General features: G+C 37.3%; 1 protein-coding gene across 1 annotated transcript; it reads left to right on the top strand.

Annotated features, from left to right (window-relative positions):
* Nucleotides 1-15,274: 15,274 nt before the first annotated feature.
* LOC140438945 (uncharacterized) lies at nt 15,275-16,888 on the top strand. Its single transcript, XM_072528580.1, has one exon. It carries the CDS (start codon nt 15,275-15,277, stop codon nt 16,886-16,888), a length of 1,614 nt encoding a protein of 537 aa, XP_072384681.1.
* Nucleotides 16,889-18,393: the final 1,505 nt, after the last annotated feature.

Genomic DNA, 18,393 nt, shown 5'->3' with positions numbered 1-18,393 from the left:
ACGGTATATGATATTTATCCAGCTTTTTTGTTTAGTTCTCCGTTTTATTTCTCAAATAATAATGTTTAATGAGAGATCGAAAATCGTTTTTCTTCATATGCGTCATTTTTCCAAACACGTCAATTTTATACAGCTGTAAAACATATATTAATGACGCATCACGCTAAAATTTGACATATATGCCTACAAACTCTACGGGAGTTTTCCAGATATCTTTTGTGATGCTATTAGGATCGAGAGCAGTGTTTTTGCTAAAGCTCTACACGATTAATGGGTTTGTCGAGTAAATGACGTACTTGGTTTTTGGTTCTGTTTTTGAAATTTATGCAGAAGTTTCGGTTGTTAGGTAACCTGATTGTGGCTTGAAGTGCCACAATCCGGTTATCCAGCCTTCTCTGGATTAGTTGGGAAACTTTAACTGCCTATTAGAAGGTTAATAACTAATTAATCAGAAAAACATGAAATATGAACCAAATACGTAGATAAATTCTTTAGTAACAATAACACAATCCAGATAACAGCCAGAGATGCATGTATGCGCCTACAGGACTGTGTCTGCGGCAACCTTGTGGACCATCACTGGATGTGTTCCGTTGCATGTTTTGGCGGTGGAAAGAAAAGAGCTCTATGAGACAAGAGGCCCAAACCTTACTATGGCCGAGAGAAGACAGGAAAGGAAAAGGTCAATTGAAAGATGGCAAGAAAAATGGAACAACGTGGAGGATATGGTACAGTGGACGAAAGTGCTAATCCCGAACATAAGATATTGGGTGAACTGTGGCCACAGGAGACTGTATTATTGCCTGACGCAGGTGCTCACAGGACACGGGTGTTTTAGGGCTTACCTCTCTAGGTTCGGAAAGGCTGACACAAATGAATGCCTATCCCGTGGACACTCGGACACTGTGACACATACGATGTTAGATTGCAACAGATGGATAGTAGGAAGGAACAGAATAGAAAGAGAGACAGGTGTGAATTTTGTTACAGTGAGAGAAATGATTGAAAATAAAGCAGATTGGACTAGCGTACACAACTATATCCGTGCAGTGATCAAGAAAAAAGAAGAGGAAGAAAGACAGCTGGACCAACGGCAAAGATAAGAGGGAAAGATGCTGGAAGTTGAAGCTACAAAAGTGGGTCAGACTATATGAGTTAGAATGCGTGAGTCAGACTGTGGGGAAGGAGGAAATACCCATCTGGGAGTGATACCGTACTAGGAGCGATGAGGGTCTTCCACGCGCTACCTGGAACGAGACAGGGAGCCTCCTTGCTGACAGTCTGTGGATGAATGAAGGTAGTGCTTCGGAAGTGATGCCGGCCTTACAGCGGCCATTCCGATTCCGGATCGCTCAGGAGGCGTCATGGACTGAGATGTCTTTTGAAGATTCCAGACCCCCCTCTATAAAGACGAAAAAAAAAAGATAACAACCAGAGAACGTGAATCTAGGCCCTATTGAAGAAATTGATGGATCCTAAAAAATTAAGGAGAGTGCATCTAGCAAGGCATAGTCTTCACTTTAGTAGGTGTTCCATGTTCTGAACTTCACTTTACTTCTGATTTTATTTGTCTTGACAGGGACATAACCTGTTCTTATTCTGTTTGGTGACTTCCATTTTTTTCCAGCCGAGGCGTGTACCGCCAGGATTATCTACGCCGGCGTAGCGGGTAGACGTCAGGTGGCTGTAGAGGGATTATCTTTAGGAAACTCTTGTTTGAATCTTTCAATGTGTTCTACGGCCTTTCGACGTGCTTGTGGAGGGGCGAAGCTCTCGGCTCTATAGAGGCACAGAAGAGGTGTAGATTTCATGCACTCGGAAATTATTCTGCAATTGGGAGGATAACAACTGAAGCATTAACTAAAATCGATTTTTATACCTATATGTTAGACTACATATACAGAATTTGTTTCACCTATATAGTCAATAAAAGGCGTTAGTGAGACTAGCAAGTTGTCTAATAATAGAAACAGCTATTAACCATGGAGTAAAAGAAATGTGTCCCATCGCCCATTCTGTTCAATGACTACTCAGAATGCGTTTTCCAAAGAGCACTACAAACTACAACATGTAAAAGAAGACATAAAAATAAATGATACACCCCTATACAATATGAGATACGCTGATGACACAGCGGTGTTAGCAGACAGCTCAGGAGACCTCCAACTTTTACTAAAAAAATTAACTATTTTAGAGAAGGTGACGATCGGTCTGAAAATTAACAAGTCTAAAACTAAGATAATTTTCTTCATTTTTTAAAAACTAGTTTCGTTGGCACAAACAAATTAAATAATTTTTTAATAAATATTAATATTAATTTTCCATCAATGTCAATCGATTTGTATCACTTTCAAAACAATTTTCAGAAAGATAAATACCTAATGTCTTCTTTTTATATCAAAAACGATTTGGTCGTCTTCCAAAATATATGTTTCCTAGGTAAATAGTTCAAAAGATTTTTGTGATTAAAAGCCGTGAAGTAATTTATATATTTTTCGAGGAAGTGCTACGATTGTAGATAAAAATAGAATGGATTGTGCGTAGGTTTTTTGGTAGTTAGTTGGTAGACCGATCCGTGGGCATTCCTTAACTTAAACGTAAACAAAATATCTCTGCAGTCACGTTTATTAATATTTTAAAATTATTTTATTTATATTAGATAAAATATTATTAATAACAAATAAAATGCAATTCGAAAAAGTAATATTCCTAGAAATATTAGTAATAATTAGTTAGTTCTTTTTCTAGTGCTTTTAACAGGTATTTTCTTACATTGCATTTTTTTGCCAAAGCTAGACTTTTATTCTCTTATTTATACTATTAGCTCTCATCATCACGGCATCACTTTTAGAGGCAGTAATTAGGGAAAACCTACACAGAGATCTTAAAGTAGTTCTGCGTAATAATATTAAGTCAAGAGTTTAGTGGGATCAAGGATGCGCAACAAAAATGGTGGCAAAATGTGGAAGAGTTAAGAAGGAGTTTGCTGGCAGGGATGAACTGTGAAGTAGTTGGAAAAATAAGGAAAAACAGAAGAGAAAGTAGAATTTGGAGTAGAAACATGGAAGTGGATGAGGACATAATCAGGAGATTTCTAGTAGCAGAAAGGATGGTCCACGTCACAGTAAAGGAGATAGTAAAGGTGATACGATATTCTAAATACCAAGCACATGGTCACATAGCTGCTAGAAACGGCGATGGAGAAGCAAGAGGAAGGTGCTGGAAGTGCGGGATGGAGGGTCATGTACATTCCCATTCACAGAGCAACATTGTAAGGTGCTTTAACTGTGAGGAGGAGGGCCAGGGATCAAGGTCTACTTGATGCCTAGGGAAATTATCAGAAAAGCGAGGGGAGATAGAGTATAAAATCGTCTATGTATGTAAATAGTACCAAACTTGAGCAAGTTGATAAAATTGTTTACCTTGGATATCAGTTAAATTGTAACGTAGAGAGTCACGGTGAAATTAGATCCAAAATTGAGCAATACAGAACCGCTTTTAGAAGGATGTCCAAGGTATCATGTAACAGAGACCTAAAATTGACTTAAGGATAAGATCCTTAGGTCTTATCCTTACGGATACGCCTACTTAGCTACGTGTTCTCGGTCTTACTTTAAGGTGTCGAGTTTTGGACTGTGTATAAAAATTATCTAAATCGCCTTGATGAGTTCGAAATGTGGTGCCATAGAAGAATGTTAAAAGTTTCTTAAGTGGAGAAGATTCGAAACTCCACTATACTAAAACGTCTCAATAAGACTGCTGAGATTATAAAAAGCATAGGAAGAGAAAATTGGAGTGCTACGGACATGCAATGAGAGGCCCCAAATATAGGTTGCTACAAAATATTAGACAAGAGAAAATAGCAGGCAAACGCAGTCAAGGATGAAGAAAGACTTCACGGTTGAAGAACTTGCTAAGTTGGTTATTGATACAAGCATGCTATTTAGGGTAGCCTATGATGGTAACCAACGTTTTGAAAGGATATGGTACATGAAGAAGAAGCTCGCCGCACGAATGTCTCGGTTGTAGATGAAATTTAATCCAATCAGCGTCTCTATAGTACGGTTTACTCTAGAATTTTAAAGTTCTTTGGTCATATCCATCGAAGCGATCACAGAATGGAGCGGTTGGTGGTCCAAGAAAAGCCTCAGAGACAACGCCAACATGAAGATTTCCACAGCGATGGGCAGATATTACGAAAAAGCTTTTCAACAAACAGTATACTGAGGTAGTAGATAAATAAGTAGGTATTAACAAATGACTGCGACCACTAGGGAAATATTATTTATAAAACTATCCAAGCTGCTGAAGCTCAAAGATGAACCACAACATATCTGCTAAGATGTTAATGACTATGACGATGATTCGTCTCTGTACCCTTCTTTCAAAGATGTCCATGAGGTTTACATATATTTATGATTACGATTCTTGTATCACGCTACCGACTAGGAAAAAAACGCTAATGTATTATGCCAACATTGTACTAACTACTGTTAATAGAAAAAAAACTTTTTTTAAAAGAACTAATTTTGGAAGAACTTACTGGATACGATTGCTTGGAACTTAAACTACAAGACATATAATCAGAAGCATTTCCAAGTCGCAAAAATCGAAAACGGAATAGTCTACACCACAGAAGAAAAAGCAAAAGTAATGAGGAGTACTCTCGAAAGAGAGTGTACATTAAATTACCACCCAGACGAGGACATCGACTTCATAGAAGAAGTCGAAAGACAAAGAGGAAGACCCGAAAACCCGAACGAAATCATCCCTCCTACATCACCGGAGGAGTTAAACGAGCTAATTAAAAATAGCTCGCAGAAAAAAGCACCTGGTCCCGATCAAATAACGAACAGGGCTCTAAAATACTTACCAGCGAGAGCCATAGTATATCTAACAAATATTATCAACGCGATGCTAAGATTCAAGAAATTCCCAAACAGATGGAAAGAGGCTCATGTCATAATGTTACCAAAGCCCGGAAAAAACAGCACATTCCCGCAAAACTACAGGCCAATAAGCTTACTACCTGCAATCAGCAAGATTGTAGAGAGAATAATACTCATCAGACTCCAAGCTGAAACAGACAGATTAGATATAATACCCGAAGCCCAATTCGGTTTTAGATCAGAACACTCCAGTGAGCTACAAGTACTCAGATTAACAGAGTACATAGCAGCTGGATTTAATGACAAACAATTCACAGGAGCTGTCTTCCTAGATGTAAGCAAAGCTTTCGACAGAGTCTGGCATAAAGGACTGATCTACAAAATGAGACGATACGGTTACAGCGGAGCAATGACATGACTAATCTCTTCGTACTTAAGCAATCGTAGTTTGAGAGTCCGGATAGGACAAGTCCTATCCGAACTCGGGAAACCGGAGGCTGGAGTGCCACAGGGAGCGGTACTGTCACCTCTACTGTTCACGATATACACAGCAGACATACCTAGAACACCAGGTACACTACTAAGCCTCAAAAAGAGGCACCAACAACCAGAAGAACAGGTAACTGTGCAAGACAATCCCATCGAGTGGAAAAGTGAAGCAAAATACCTCGGAGTAATCATGGACAAAGGCTTAACGTTTAGCAAACATGTAGAAGCTACAGTACAAAAAGCCAACATGGCAAGAGCATCAATAAGAGGCCTAGCAGGAAGAAAAAGCAAACTTAGATTGAAAACAAAAATTAGATTACAAACAACAGCCTAAGAGAAGCAGTCAACGTACCGAGATACGTAGCAGAAAGATTCCTCTTTAGAGAACTACAACAAATCAGAGTGACCGACACAATGAAAGAAAAAGCTAGGACAAAGTTCGCGGAGATAGAGAACCACCCCAGCCACATATTGCGAGAGATATTGAGGTACGACGCTTTCCACAGATGGAAGCACAAAAGACCCAAACAACAAATAGTAGAATAAAATCATAATACTAGAGAGAAAACAAAACACCAGAGAGAAAACACTTCAAAAAACAACAACAACGCACAATGAAGATAGTTCGTAGCTCATAACCCTCGTGGACAATCGCAACGTACAGTGTGGACCCAGTAAATTTTATGTAGATAATTTATTATATTAATATGCACTAATTCTGATTTTATGTTTCAGGCATCCTACAAAAAAAATCCAAAAAACAACAAAAAACGGCTTCGGCCACCAAAAAAATAAAAAAACTACTAACAAAAACCGGCGCAAGCCACAAAAAAATATTAACAAAAACCACTAAAAACTCGGGCATGTAGGGCCCAACCCCTTGAGCACCAAGTCGCCGAACTGAGCCTAGCTCAGAGCGGAGACTTGAGGCCCAAGTAAGCAATTTTAGTTCGCGGATAAGCCACATTAAGATAACAGGAATATAGCGACAATCGACAATGCGCTGTCCTGAGTTTTGAATTCGGTTAGGAAACCATGTTGGGGTTCTATTACACAGGATCTCCACATGAAGAGCATTTGGCTGATAGTTGTGCCCCTATAGCGCATCAGAGTGCTATAGGGGGGAAAGGGATGGTCTGGAGCATTGGAGCGCGATGGAGTGACTCCTGTTTTTACTCGAGTTAATACACCTCGCTCCAATGAATTGTTACACCCGAACGTAATTCTTAGGGGTGAATATTTCTCACAGGCTGGGTTTAATTAAATTGCGTGCTTGCTAGTCGCAAAAATCTTAGTAGGTCGTTAAAAACCATGACTCATATTTGATAACCGTACTTGTTCTCTTACAGCATTACATTTATCGAAGATACCAAACGAATGAACATCTTTTCCATTTTCAGGGTTTAGATTACTGTGTCTGTAGTCCTCTATTATAAAGACAAAACAAATATAAAAAATAACTAAATTGCAGAAGCAATTAACGTCTACGTTTACCCCAATCTGATACAGAAGAAGGAAATAATAAAGTTTTATTTTAAATCACATAAACAAACTATTTCATAATTTCAAGGTAAGAATATTTGGTAAAAAAATTGGTTGATACTTTTTATTCACAAACAGGTCTGCAAACTTTTATTGTAAACTTCCACGCTCCAATAATTCCCAGGAATCATTGCAAAACAATTTCACATTAAATTGTCATCATCCATCAACATAATAAATTAAGCGACTAGTACAGAAGTAAGAATCCCACGCAGATATGTTTATGACCAGATATAGAAGTGGGACGAGAAACCAGTTAAAAAAATCCAAGTGCATTTAATGAAACCTGCAGTTGAATGTCGTAAGAAGTTCTTCGGATGTAACAAAAATATTTATCCTTCATAAAAGATAAGCAATATAAACGTTTTGATTTTAGGGTCCAAAAAGTTTACGAAATAAAATGAAAAGAATATTATTGATTATTGAAGTGTCTATTAAAGCAAAACAAAGAACGTATACAGTTATTTTGATATGACGTATCCCTAAGCCAAAATAATGGCCAAACAAGACAAAATATAAACAATATAGGGGAAATAAGAAGTAGGTAATGCCATATTAAATATTATTAAACAATTTGTTCCGATACAATATGATATAAATTTAAAATAGAAGCATACTAGCCCAGTCGTCAGAGAGTTGACCTCTAAAAATCATACGAATCAGATAAATTTTGCTCAGAATGTCAATTTTGGGATCCCAAAATAGTTTGCCAAGCCTACCTTCCAGGCTTTCCCTAAAATCCCACCTCGTAGGGGGGAAACAGAAAACATCGATTTACCAAGAATCTGTACACCGAAAAAAAAGGTTTTAAACATAAAATGTAGCTGAGGTAATTTTGAACAAAAATGTTGATTAGCACTGGGCACCCTGGAGACCATCGCCGTTGTAATATTCTTGTTAAGCAACCCCAAAAACCCCCGAGTAATGACTTCTGACTGATTTCGAATTAAAATAACATAAATATCCAGGAGGGAGGTCCAGCCTGGACTCCAGGTAGCTTGAGTACCGTCGCTGTCATAATAATCGTATTCAGCGACCTCGAAAACCCCTAAGTAATGACTTTCGACTGATGTTGAATGAAAATAACATAAAACCTCCAGAAAACGAGGTCCACCCGAGGACACCAGGTAGCTCGCGGATTATCGTCGTTATCATATTCGTGTTCAGCGACCTTGAAAACCCCCGGGTAACAAATAACAAAATTCAACTCATTCATGTCGATATCTTATGAGTTGCAAATTTTTTATTTTCTATGCACTTTAGAAATGCATTTTCCCTCTGCAAAAAATGCAATTTTTATTTTACCACTATGTTACCAACATCTTGTAACGAAAAAGTTAACAAAAGCAGATGGTAAAAAGCTGATCGTTCAATAAGACCATAAATTTTATTGATCTAATGAGAATCGTCAAAAATGGTAAAAATCGCTAAACGTTTCTTTATTTTAACACCTTACTGACTAACTGACACTGAACTGTTAACAACTAAACTGACTTAATTTGTGGAAAAGACAGGACACTCTGATCAAAAGATATTGAATTTTTACCGTCGAGCTGATACAAATTTTATTTAAAATTGATCTCGAGCGCGTATCTGCCATTGAAAATCACCGGTCGCTTCAAGCGTTGTTTGTAAGAGAACGATTCATTCTACGGAAAAAGTGCACATAAACATTTTTGTTTAAAATTATCTCAGCTACATTTTTTATTTGAAACATTTTTTTCTACGACATACAGATTCTTGGTAAATCGAATTTTTCCGTTTCCCCGTAGGAGGAAACCAAGGGGTAAAAGTGGTAAACTTTTTGCAGTTTTTGGTGTCCCAACATTGACATTCTCAGTAAAATTAAGGTTGTTCCTATGATTTTTAGAGGTCAAATCTATGACAAATGGACTAATTCAATATTGTTTATACTTCCAATTATGCAGCTTATGTATCAGATATTTGAAATATTTATTTTGTTTATTTATTTTTATTTATTTAATACACAGGATAATCCCATTAAAAATTTAAATTACAATATATAATATCACAGTTAGGATTCAAAACTTGAAATTACTTTAAATCAATATAAAATCAATATCAAAAAGTTTAAAAACTGAGAGTAAAAATCTTACATGCTAAAAATACAACAAAAACAAAATTCAACAATACTAATATACATATCACAAAGCAAGAGATCTCTTTAATTGAGTTAAAGTTATATTGAAAATATCAAAATCGAGAACATTTAATAGCCCCATGTATCTATCCAATGGGTTGTGAATACCATAGGTTGTTCTGTGGAAAGGAATATTGAAAACATTGTGGTAACGTAGAGCTTGATGGGGAACATTAAAGTTAATCTGGCCAATCAATAAATCCATGTATGATATTATGTAAATTATATATAAATATAGCTCCTGACATATCACGACGGATCTTGAGTAAGGGTAAAGATCATTGTTGGTCGATACGGGAATAATCATGATTTTCAATAGTAGTGTGGACATGGTAAGCACAATATGTCAAAAATTTATGCTGAACTCTTTCTATGGTATAAATATTGTTCTGAAAATAGGGTGACCAAATAACTGAACAGTATTCCAAAATAGTTCGAACTAAGCAACAATACACTAAGTAATCTTGTTAAATCAATGGAAAAATACTTGCAATTCCTAGTAACAAAACCAAGAAGTTTAGATGCCTTTATTGAAATAGAGTTTATGTGGTCACAGAAAGTAAGCTTCTCATAAAAAATTACACCCAAATCCCGAATAGAAGAAACATAATTCAGTGACTGATTATTAATAGTCTAACTTGTTTCAATTCTATTGACTTTACGAGAAAATCTTATAAAACAATATTTTTTTACATTTAAGTGGAGTTTGTTCTGATTGCACCAATTTTGTAGCCTGTCTAAGTCATCTTGCAACAAGACTTGATCTTTTAAGCTTGATAAGCTTTTAAGCTTTTAAGACTTGATCTTTATAGCTTTCTATCAAGTCATCTGCCAACATTAAACATTTGCTATTTAGGAAACAGAAAGTGATGTCGTTAACAAAGATATTAAAAAGAAGTGGGGAAGTGTGGCCTCCTTGAAGTCCAGATGTTACTGAGATACTGTCAGACAGATGACAACTTATGTTGACTCTGTGACTTCAACCAGATGTAGAGTTTTTAATCCATTCAACAAACCTGACATGAAAGCCTACATTAATTAATTTGCCCAAAAGTATTTGGTGATCTACACGATCAAATGCTTTGGAAAAATCTGTGTATATTGCATCTACCTGTTTACGGTCTTTCATTTGAGATAATATATCAGATTGATAGCAAACCAAGTTTGTTGCAGTGGATTTTTTGCTATGAAAACCATGCTGTGATCAAGATATTAAGCCTTTACATAACCAAGTAAGTTGCTTTGCTATAAGATAGTCGAAGAGCTTATGGATTGCAGATTGCATACAAATGCTACTATAATTTTCAATGTTGTTTTTCTGACCATTTTTAAATAAAGAAACAACATAACTTCCTTTCCACAAAGAAGAAAACATAGAGGTTTCCAGAGATCTACTAAACAATATAACAAACGGCATTGCAAGGGTACAGACACACTTTTTTACTACAAAATTAGGCATTCCATCTGAGCCAGCAGTAAGCTTACTGGGCAGCTCATTTATGCCATCAAAAATATCGGTCATGGTAATCTTAGAAGGACAAATATTTGTACTTAAGTTGCTATTTATTGCTATTTATAGAACACTTGCGATAGATCCAAGGTAAAATTTATATTTATCATAATCATATAACAAAATTGCTAATCGATAAGATACAAATAATTTAATTTTATCTACAAAAAAATTCATTTCAAAATGTCAATGCTTAGCTAATGAAGTAAACTGAAATTAATCTATTTGCAAAACTTAACAAAAAATTCTATAGATTAGTGACTTCAAATCTGTAATTTCATGATTGATTAATATATCCTTAGCGAACACATAATATTTAAATTCTAGCAACTAAACCAAACTACTTATCGATTTCACCTTGAAATAACTTCCACGGAATTGTAATTACCCAAAGACCAGATAAAGAATTAGATAGCCTTAGTCATAAATAATACATAAAAACAAAAGATTGCTTTTTTAATTAGGAAATTATATTTCCTTAACGAGAACTCTCATTTGTTTTGTTGTTATTTTTGGGTTCATTATTACGAAAAATAAATAACGATAAGAGGTACGCTACGAATGGAATTAATTCTATTTTAACGGAATGTTTTAAATACTTCTGATAGGAAAAACTTGCAAACAACTAGAATTTTTGGCGATATTTCAAGCACATGTCTGTACTTTGTAAAGCGTGAAAAATTCATAATTTATAAGTCATGGAAATGTATGAAATAAGTGTGACAACGAAAAATTTGACAGGGACCAAAATAGACAAAAAAGAATTTTCGTATATGCTTTACAATAAGAAATACGATAAACTGATTCCGACAATAAGGCATATAGTGAAGTGTGAAAAGTATTATTGCAAGAAATAATACCAATGTGGTCTAGTTTATTCAATATTTAAGATCAAAGATGTAACTCAAAGTTAATCAAACTACATTTAAGGGTTTTTCCTACATATTCAGTGGCTTCAAACATTGGACATTCAGACAGCACTGATGAAGGAATAGTTAAATATAATAGTTTATACCATTAGCGTTTTAATCCTAATTTCTCCAGTAATTTTGGCTAAATAGTCGATAGGAACTAATTTATCTAATTAAATATAACTAAAACGAAATAGTATACATAATATATCGCTTTCATAAAAAAACATTTAGTTTACCTTTTTGAATATATAATCATTTAAATTCATGTTGAGGTTAAGTCTACATAAACCTGTTGACCCCATTCAATGACTGACTCTGCGTGAGTTGAAATAACAGTCGTTTTTCATTAAAAGTAAACTAAATTTTCACAAATAAATGTTCTGCATTCAAAACAAACAAAATTCATTTCGTTGCTCTAAAATTTCAACAAAAAATTGAGGCAGTTTCCAGCCGAGCACCAAACCTAAATAGTAAATATTATCATACTCTCAAGTTCTGTTTTATTTAACGGCCACCATATGGCTGCGATTTTTCCGCCAAATCAAAAATAAAACACCGCTACCGAAATAAAACAGATTAACCGACAGTTTGGAAATGTAATGAAAATGTGCTCAGTAATTCGTTTGTTGATTTTATTTTTAGATGCGGTTATTTTCGAAACTTGGCTGATATCCCATACAGTTGTTAACTACCTACCAATAAACCAGCTTAGTGGAGCGGCTTCGTGGCCAAAATATAGGAAAATATATTAATTACTGTTGCTGATGATCTATCCTTTGTCACATCTGATTGCTACAGACCATAAACAAGTCTGTAGTAGTTACTACAAAAGCAAACAGAATTAATAAATTTATAATACTATCAGTCGAACCACATAGATTCAGATTCGGAAGATCGTGCATGGGCGCCATGTTTGTACCAAGACAAGTCATAGAAAAGGCCATTGAATATAATAAACCGGCATATTTATGCTTCGTAGACCTATCAAAGGCTTTCGATTGCATCCAAGTCAAAGATGTCTTACATATATTATGTAAAAACGATATACCAATTAATATTATACAAACCATCAAAAAACTACTTCCATAATCGAATGTTGGCAAAAAATAGAAAACTAACATAGCCTAAACCAGTACAAAACGGAGTCAGGCAAGGTGATTCATTAAGCCCACTGCTATTTAATACAATAATGGACAAAATAATACAAGCAGTACGTGAAAGTCATGATTACAGACAGAATAGGGAAGGTAGTCTAAAGATAATAGAAAGAACGGTGTAACATCAGATATGAAGGACAATAAATCAACTTTTCACGCCTATAATAATACTAACGATCGAAGCCCTACAAAGGGAAGGCGGATGACAAAATAACACCAGGCACATATGTGACACTAAAAAACAATATATGATTCACACTTATTGAGCATATTATTATACGTTGCAGAAGTTTTAGAGAGAACATAAGATACAAGCAAAGCGTAGCGTCACATCAGAAATTCTCACAGAAGAAGTACAAAAAGAAATTAATAACTAAAGAAAAAAGTCAACCACGCTCACATCTTAAAGTCAATATCATTATAAAAAATCCGCAAGATAAGGCCGAAATCTTCAAAAATACACTATAGCCACACTCGTTTCCCCAAATAACCCCAACTTCAACGAAAGTTCCAAAAGGTAGCCCAACGGAGAGTGGAAGATATATTCTACTACCCTCAGGCCCACATGGGGCCCCATCCTCATCCAATGGTAGCCGCTGTGACTGAGGACACCGTCAGCCAGATGTGTAACTTAGGTAAAAACACATCTCCTGGCCCAGATGGTATCCACAGAATATGCCTCAAAAATCTTCCAGAGAATATAATCCCGCTGCTCACCAACATAATCAATGCATGTCTCACGCTGAGCTACTTTCCAACCTTATGGAAGGTGGCCAGCACAGTCATGAACCCCAAAGCAGGGAAACCCCCAACCAACCCTGAATCATATAGACCTATTTCGCAATTAAGCGCAATAGGTAAAGTCTACGAGAGGATTTTGAAGGAGAGACTCGTAGAATTCCTAGACACTCTAGAAGGCTTTCTGTACACAATTAGATTGTGTACAGAAAGCCTTCGATCAGGTCTGGCACACAGGTATGATTGAAAAACTCCACCTTGCTGGATTGCCCACAAATTTCGTTAAATTAATAAATTCCTATCTCTCTAATCGGACTATCCGGATCAAACACATTATCCACATCCGCCGCCCTCAAGCTAGATCGGAATCCCTATTGCTATTTGCTGACGACACTGCGCTCCTCACTGCGGGCCTATACAGGGGGACGCTGAGACAACTGTCTGTATTCGATAGAATATACACACACAATAAACACAATAGTCCTCCAACTTTTCTCACCCTGAGGGGGAAAAGTTGGATAGACTTAACGCTGACCAAAAATACAACAGTCAACGATTGGATGGTCGTGGAGGAGGAAACCCTCAGCGACCACCAATACATTACATTTAACATACATAGACGAACACAAAACAACTTAAACATAAACAAACACAAACTAAACATTACCCACATAAACAAGGACAAACTGAACACACTCATAAACACAAAGGATTGGGATCTGTCAGGTACCATAAACCTAAAAGCTGAAAGATTACAACAGGATATAATCCAAATAGCAAAAGAATCATCCAGGAGAATACAGAAAAACAGGACACCAAATCAAATTTGGTGGTCTGAGGAGTTAGACAAACTTAAAAAAGCGACCAACAAATGTAGAAAAAAATATCAAAAAGAAACAGACCCGATAAATAAACGCAGAGACGAACTAGCATACATCGCTAGCAGAAGAAGATATAAGGACACAATAAAACAAACAAAAAAGACAGCAATTAGGCAGTACCTGACAAATCACGACCCCGACAACCCCTGGAATCTAGGGTACAAAATAATAAAGAAGAAAGAGGACAGCAACAGTACACTAAACACCATCAGAAAACCAGACGGATCATACACGACAAACAGAGACGACACAATAAAATATCTACACACTAAATACTTCCCACACGATAACGAAGATGACGACAACGAAACACACAAAGCACTTAGGGAAAAAGAATACACACACGACACCGAAAACGACACAAAATTTACACAAGAAGAAATAAATAACACCATTCGCGACATGAAAAACAAGAAAGCCACAGCGACAGACGGACTCAGCAAAGAGCTAATTGAGTTATTACACAACACAAAACCAGAACTACTGACGGAACTATATAACGAATGCTTACAGACTGGTGAATTCCCGGAGTGCTGGAAGAAGGCGGACATGGTCTGACTACCCAAAAAAGACGGGGGCAAAAGACCGATCTGCCTCCTTCCGACACTAGGGAAAATACTAGACAAACTTACGGCCAAAAGACTAACACACTACTTAGAAACAGAACAAAAACTTAACACAAACCAATTTGGCTTTAGACAAGGACACACGACAATCGACGCGATAAACCAAATTACAGATAAAATCAACTACAACAAAAAACACAAATTCCATACACTTATAATAACACTGGACTTACAGAACGCTTTTAACTCGGCATGGACACCGGCCATAACAAGCAGTTTATATAAAGCACGCACACCACAGAACATCCTCAAACTTTGCACAAACTTTCTCAAAAACCGAACTATCAAGACAGAACACATACAAAATAAGACAGAAAAAGGTTGCCCGCAGGGGTCGAGCCTGGGTCCCATACTTTGGATCCTCCTCATGGAATCCTGGTTCGACGCCATCGAGCAAACAAACGTGACAACAGAATACGACATAATACAGGCTTTTGCGGACGACCAGATAATCCTGCTAACTGGGAAATCTCTAGGCCAAATAGAACACAAATGGGCACAAATATGGACGGTGTGTGAAAAATGGGCTGAGTCTTACAAACTGTCATACAACAGTAGTAAGACTGAAGCTCTGTTCATCCCGCATAAACCAACCAGGGCCCCCCGAGTCAGAATAAAAGATGATTTAATAACACCGTCAGCAAACCTAAAATACTTAGGACTGACCATAGACACGGGCCTTCAATGGTTGGATCATGTCAAGTTGAACAGACAAAAAGCAGCCGACATTGGTCACAAGCTCTTCATAATAGCAGGAAAAGACTGGGGCCGCAAAGCACAGACACTCAAGGCCATCTACGAAGGCGCGATAAAACCCATGCTCCTATACGGAGCAGAGATCTGGGGAAAGAGAGCGACAGACAGTAGAATCGCTAAACAATTGGCCGCCGCAGAAAGACCATTTCTGCGAGCGATCACGAGGGCATACAACACCGCCCCCACATCGGCCCTCCATGTACTCGCCGGAACGACTCCGCTAAGCGTAGATGCCTTGGCAGCACACCTAACCTACACGGAACACAAAAACACAATAGACACACACAAAATCAGAACCATAGAGACACAACACCCAACCGCACGCATTATACAAAAACTTCATGACACTACACCGGACATAAGGGCGTTTGCAGATGCGAGTGTCAAAAACATAGAAGACAACACCAGTAAAACAATAGGTACCAATATAGAATCAACCCAGACCAACGTTAGAACAAATTACATAATCGACACCACTGGAAACATAAATGACTTAGAAACCATGGCACTACACATAAACACCGAAAACATTACACAAAACATACTGGAATACCAAAACAAAACAATAACCTTTTACACAGACTCACAAATAGTATTACAACAACTCCAGGACGGAAACAACAGAAATAAAACGATCATAAAAATAAAAAAGAACCTAGAAATACTCACAAAACATAACATACTCTACACTGTTGCCAAAACAAATAAGAACGAACCAGGCCATAAAATTGCACATAACCTTGCAAACCAAGCTCACTTAAATCCACAAAACACAAGATCAGTAACCACAAGGCAGGATATAAAACAAATAAAGCTGAATACAAAACTAAATAAATGGCAACCATACTGGAACAACGCAACAACAGGACGCAAAACATACAACATAATACAACAAGTGAAACTGACAGAACCAAAATTTAACTGGAAAACCACACAACTTCTCACGGGACACGGACATACACAGGAATATTACAATAGATTTAACTTAAGAAACACCAACGGGAACTGTACACATTACAACACACTAGAAGACCAGCAACACATAATAAACGACTGCACACTGCCACAGAGAATTACAGCGAGACAGACCCTGACAAATAAACTAACACAAGTACACATGACATATCCACCAACGAACATCGACACCACAAACAAGGAAATAGTAGAATGGATAAATGACTGGGGAGAACAAATGATACTAGACGACGAAGAAGACGACCAATAAAATCATGGACACACACCCACATATCCCATAACCAACACAACACATAATAAAACACACACAACCTACATACACACACATACTCACATATACACGAACACATACACAATTACCTCCATACACAAATTGCCCTTGCCCCGGGACCACTAATAAAAAGTGATCCCCGCGATCAGTGACACTCACGAGTAAGTGCGACCTTAACCCCCCCCCAGTGACAGGACACTAGGAGCGAATAGTATAGATTAGGAAGTAGATTAGGAATAGCATAAATAGAAATGGACTATAAAACTAGATTAGAATAGAATAGATAGCAGCTAGAAACTAGACTTAAGAAATTTATGTAACATTTAGAAAAACTTTAATTTTGTACCATTATATTTGTTTTTGGGTTTAATAAAGAAAAAAAGGGGGACTCTTCTTTCGCCGCAAATTTTTGGAGTGCGGCGATGGGATGGGTTCGCTTGACACGGCTTCCCTAGATATTGGTTAGAACAGGTCGTATGCCGAAAGGTAGGCAGACCAGGGCCACGATTGTTTTGCGCACTCCTCGGAGTGGACAAACGAATCGATGGAACCCTCACTCATGTATTCGATAGAGCTCAAAATTATTTAAACAGAATTGTTGATTAGTGCAATAGATGGAGAGTTACTATTAACGCCTCCAAAACTCAACTAATTTTATTCAAATCTCCCCACTACCATAATGTTCGAGACCAGATAACCCTCCTAGGAGAAACCTAGGAGAAAACTTTGATTTCAGAAACTCGGTGTCCTATTTAGGAGTTCATTTATTAGGACTCTCAACTGGAAGACCGACATACAAAACACCCTAGACAGGGTAAGAAAAAGAGCAAAACTCCTGGTAGCGTTGTCTGGTAAACTGGGCAACACGTCAAATAAAACACTATTGCACACCTACAAAACTTACGTAAGACCAATAATCGAATACAAGGCATGCGTCTATGCATCGCTAAATGCTTGTCAAATGAACTCCATTATGGCCACCGAAAGGAAAATACTCAGATTCTGCACGAGGAAGCGCAAGACTACCCGTCAGCACTAATCTACCAAATATCTAACATAACACCAATTAAGGACAGAATCCGAACCCTCAGGAAGAGATATGTCCTCCGCACTATAGCTGGTTCAAACAACCGAGCCAAGCAAACACTCAAAACTCCTTGCCATCGCCGAGGGCAAATACTCACCAGGATTCCCGAAAGAAAAGTTCCATTCCTTCCAGCAAAGCTTCTACATAACACCGGAAACAAACTTCCTGATGAGTTTCCCTAGAAGCAATCCCCCTAAAATATTGCAGTTAACAACTGCAAGTCAAAAACGCTAATCAAAAGCCGTTCCTAGTACGGCTGCTAGCACCTTTCTAGGCTGGAAGTACCTCTCCCTGACTTGTCTGGCTGACCAAAAAATTCCTCTAGTGCGCTCCTTAACACAAATGCCACCTTTTGAACCCCAGCTCTGTAGCGCTCCACCACCAAAAACCAATACGC

Source organism: Diabrotica undecimpunctata, chromosome 4 (genome assembly GCF_040954645.1).
Source record: "Diabrotica undecimpunctata isolate CICGRU chromosome 4, icDiaUnde3, whole genome shotgun sequence".
Classification (NCBI taxonomy): Eukaryota; Metazoa; Arthropoda; class Insecta; order Coleoptera; family Chrysomelidae; genus Diabrotica; species Diabrotica undecimpunctata.
The sequence above is the reverse complement of the archived record's forward strand: the minus strand, read 5'-3'. Positions and strand labels throughout refer to the sequence as shown.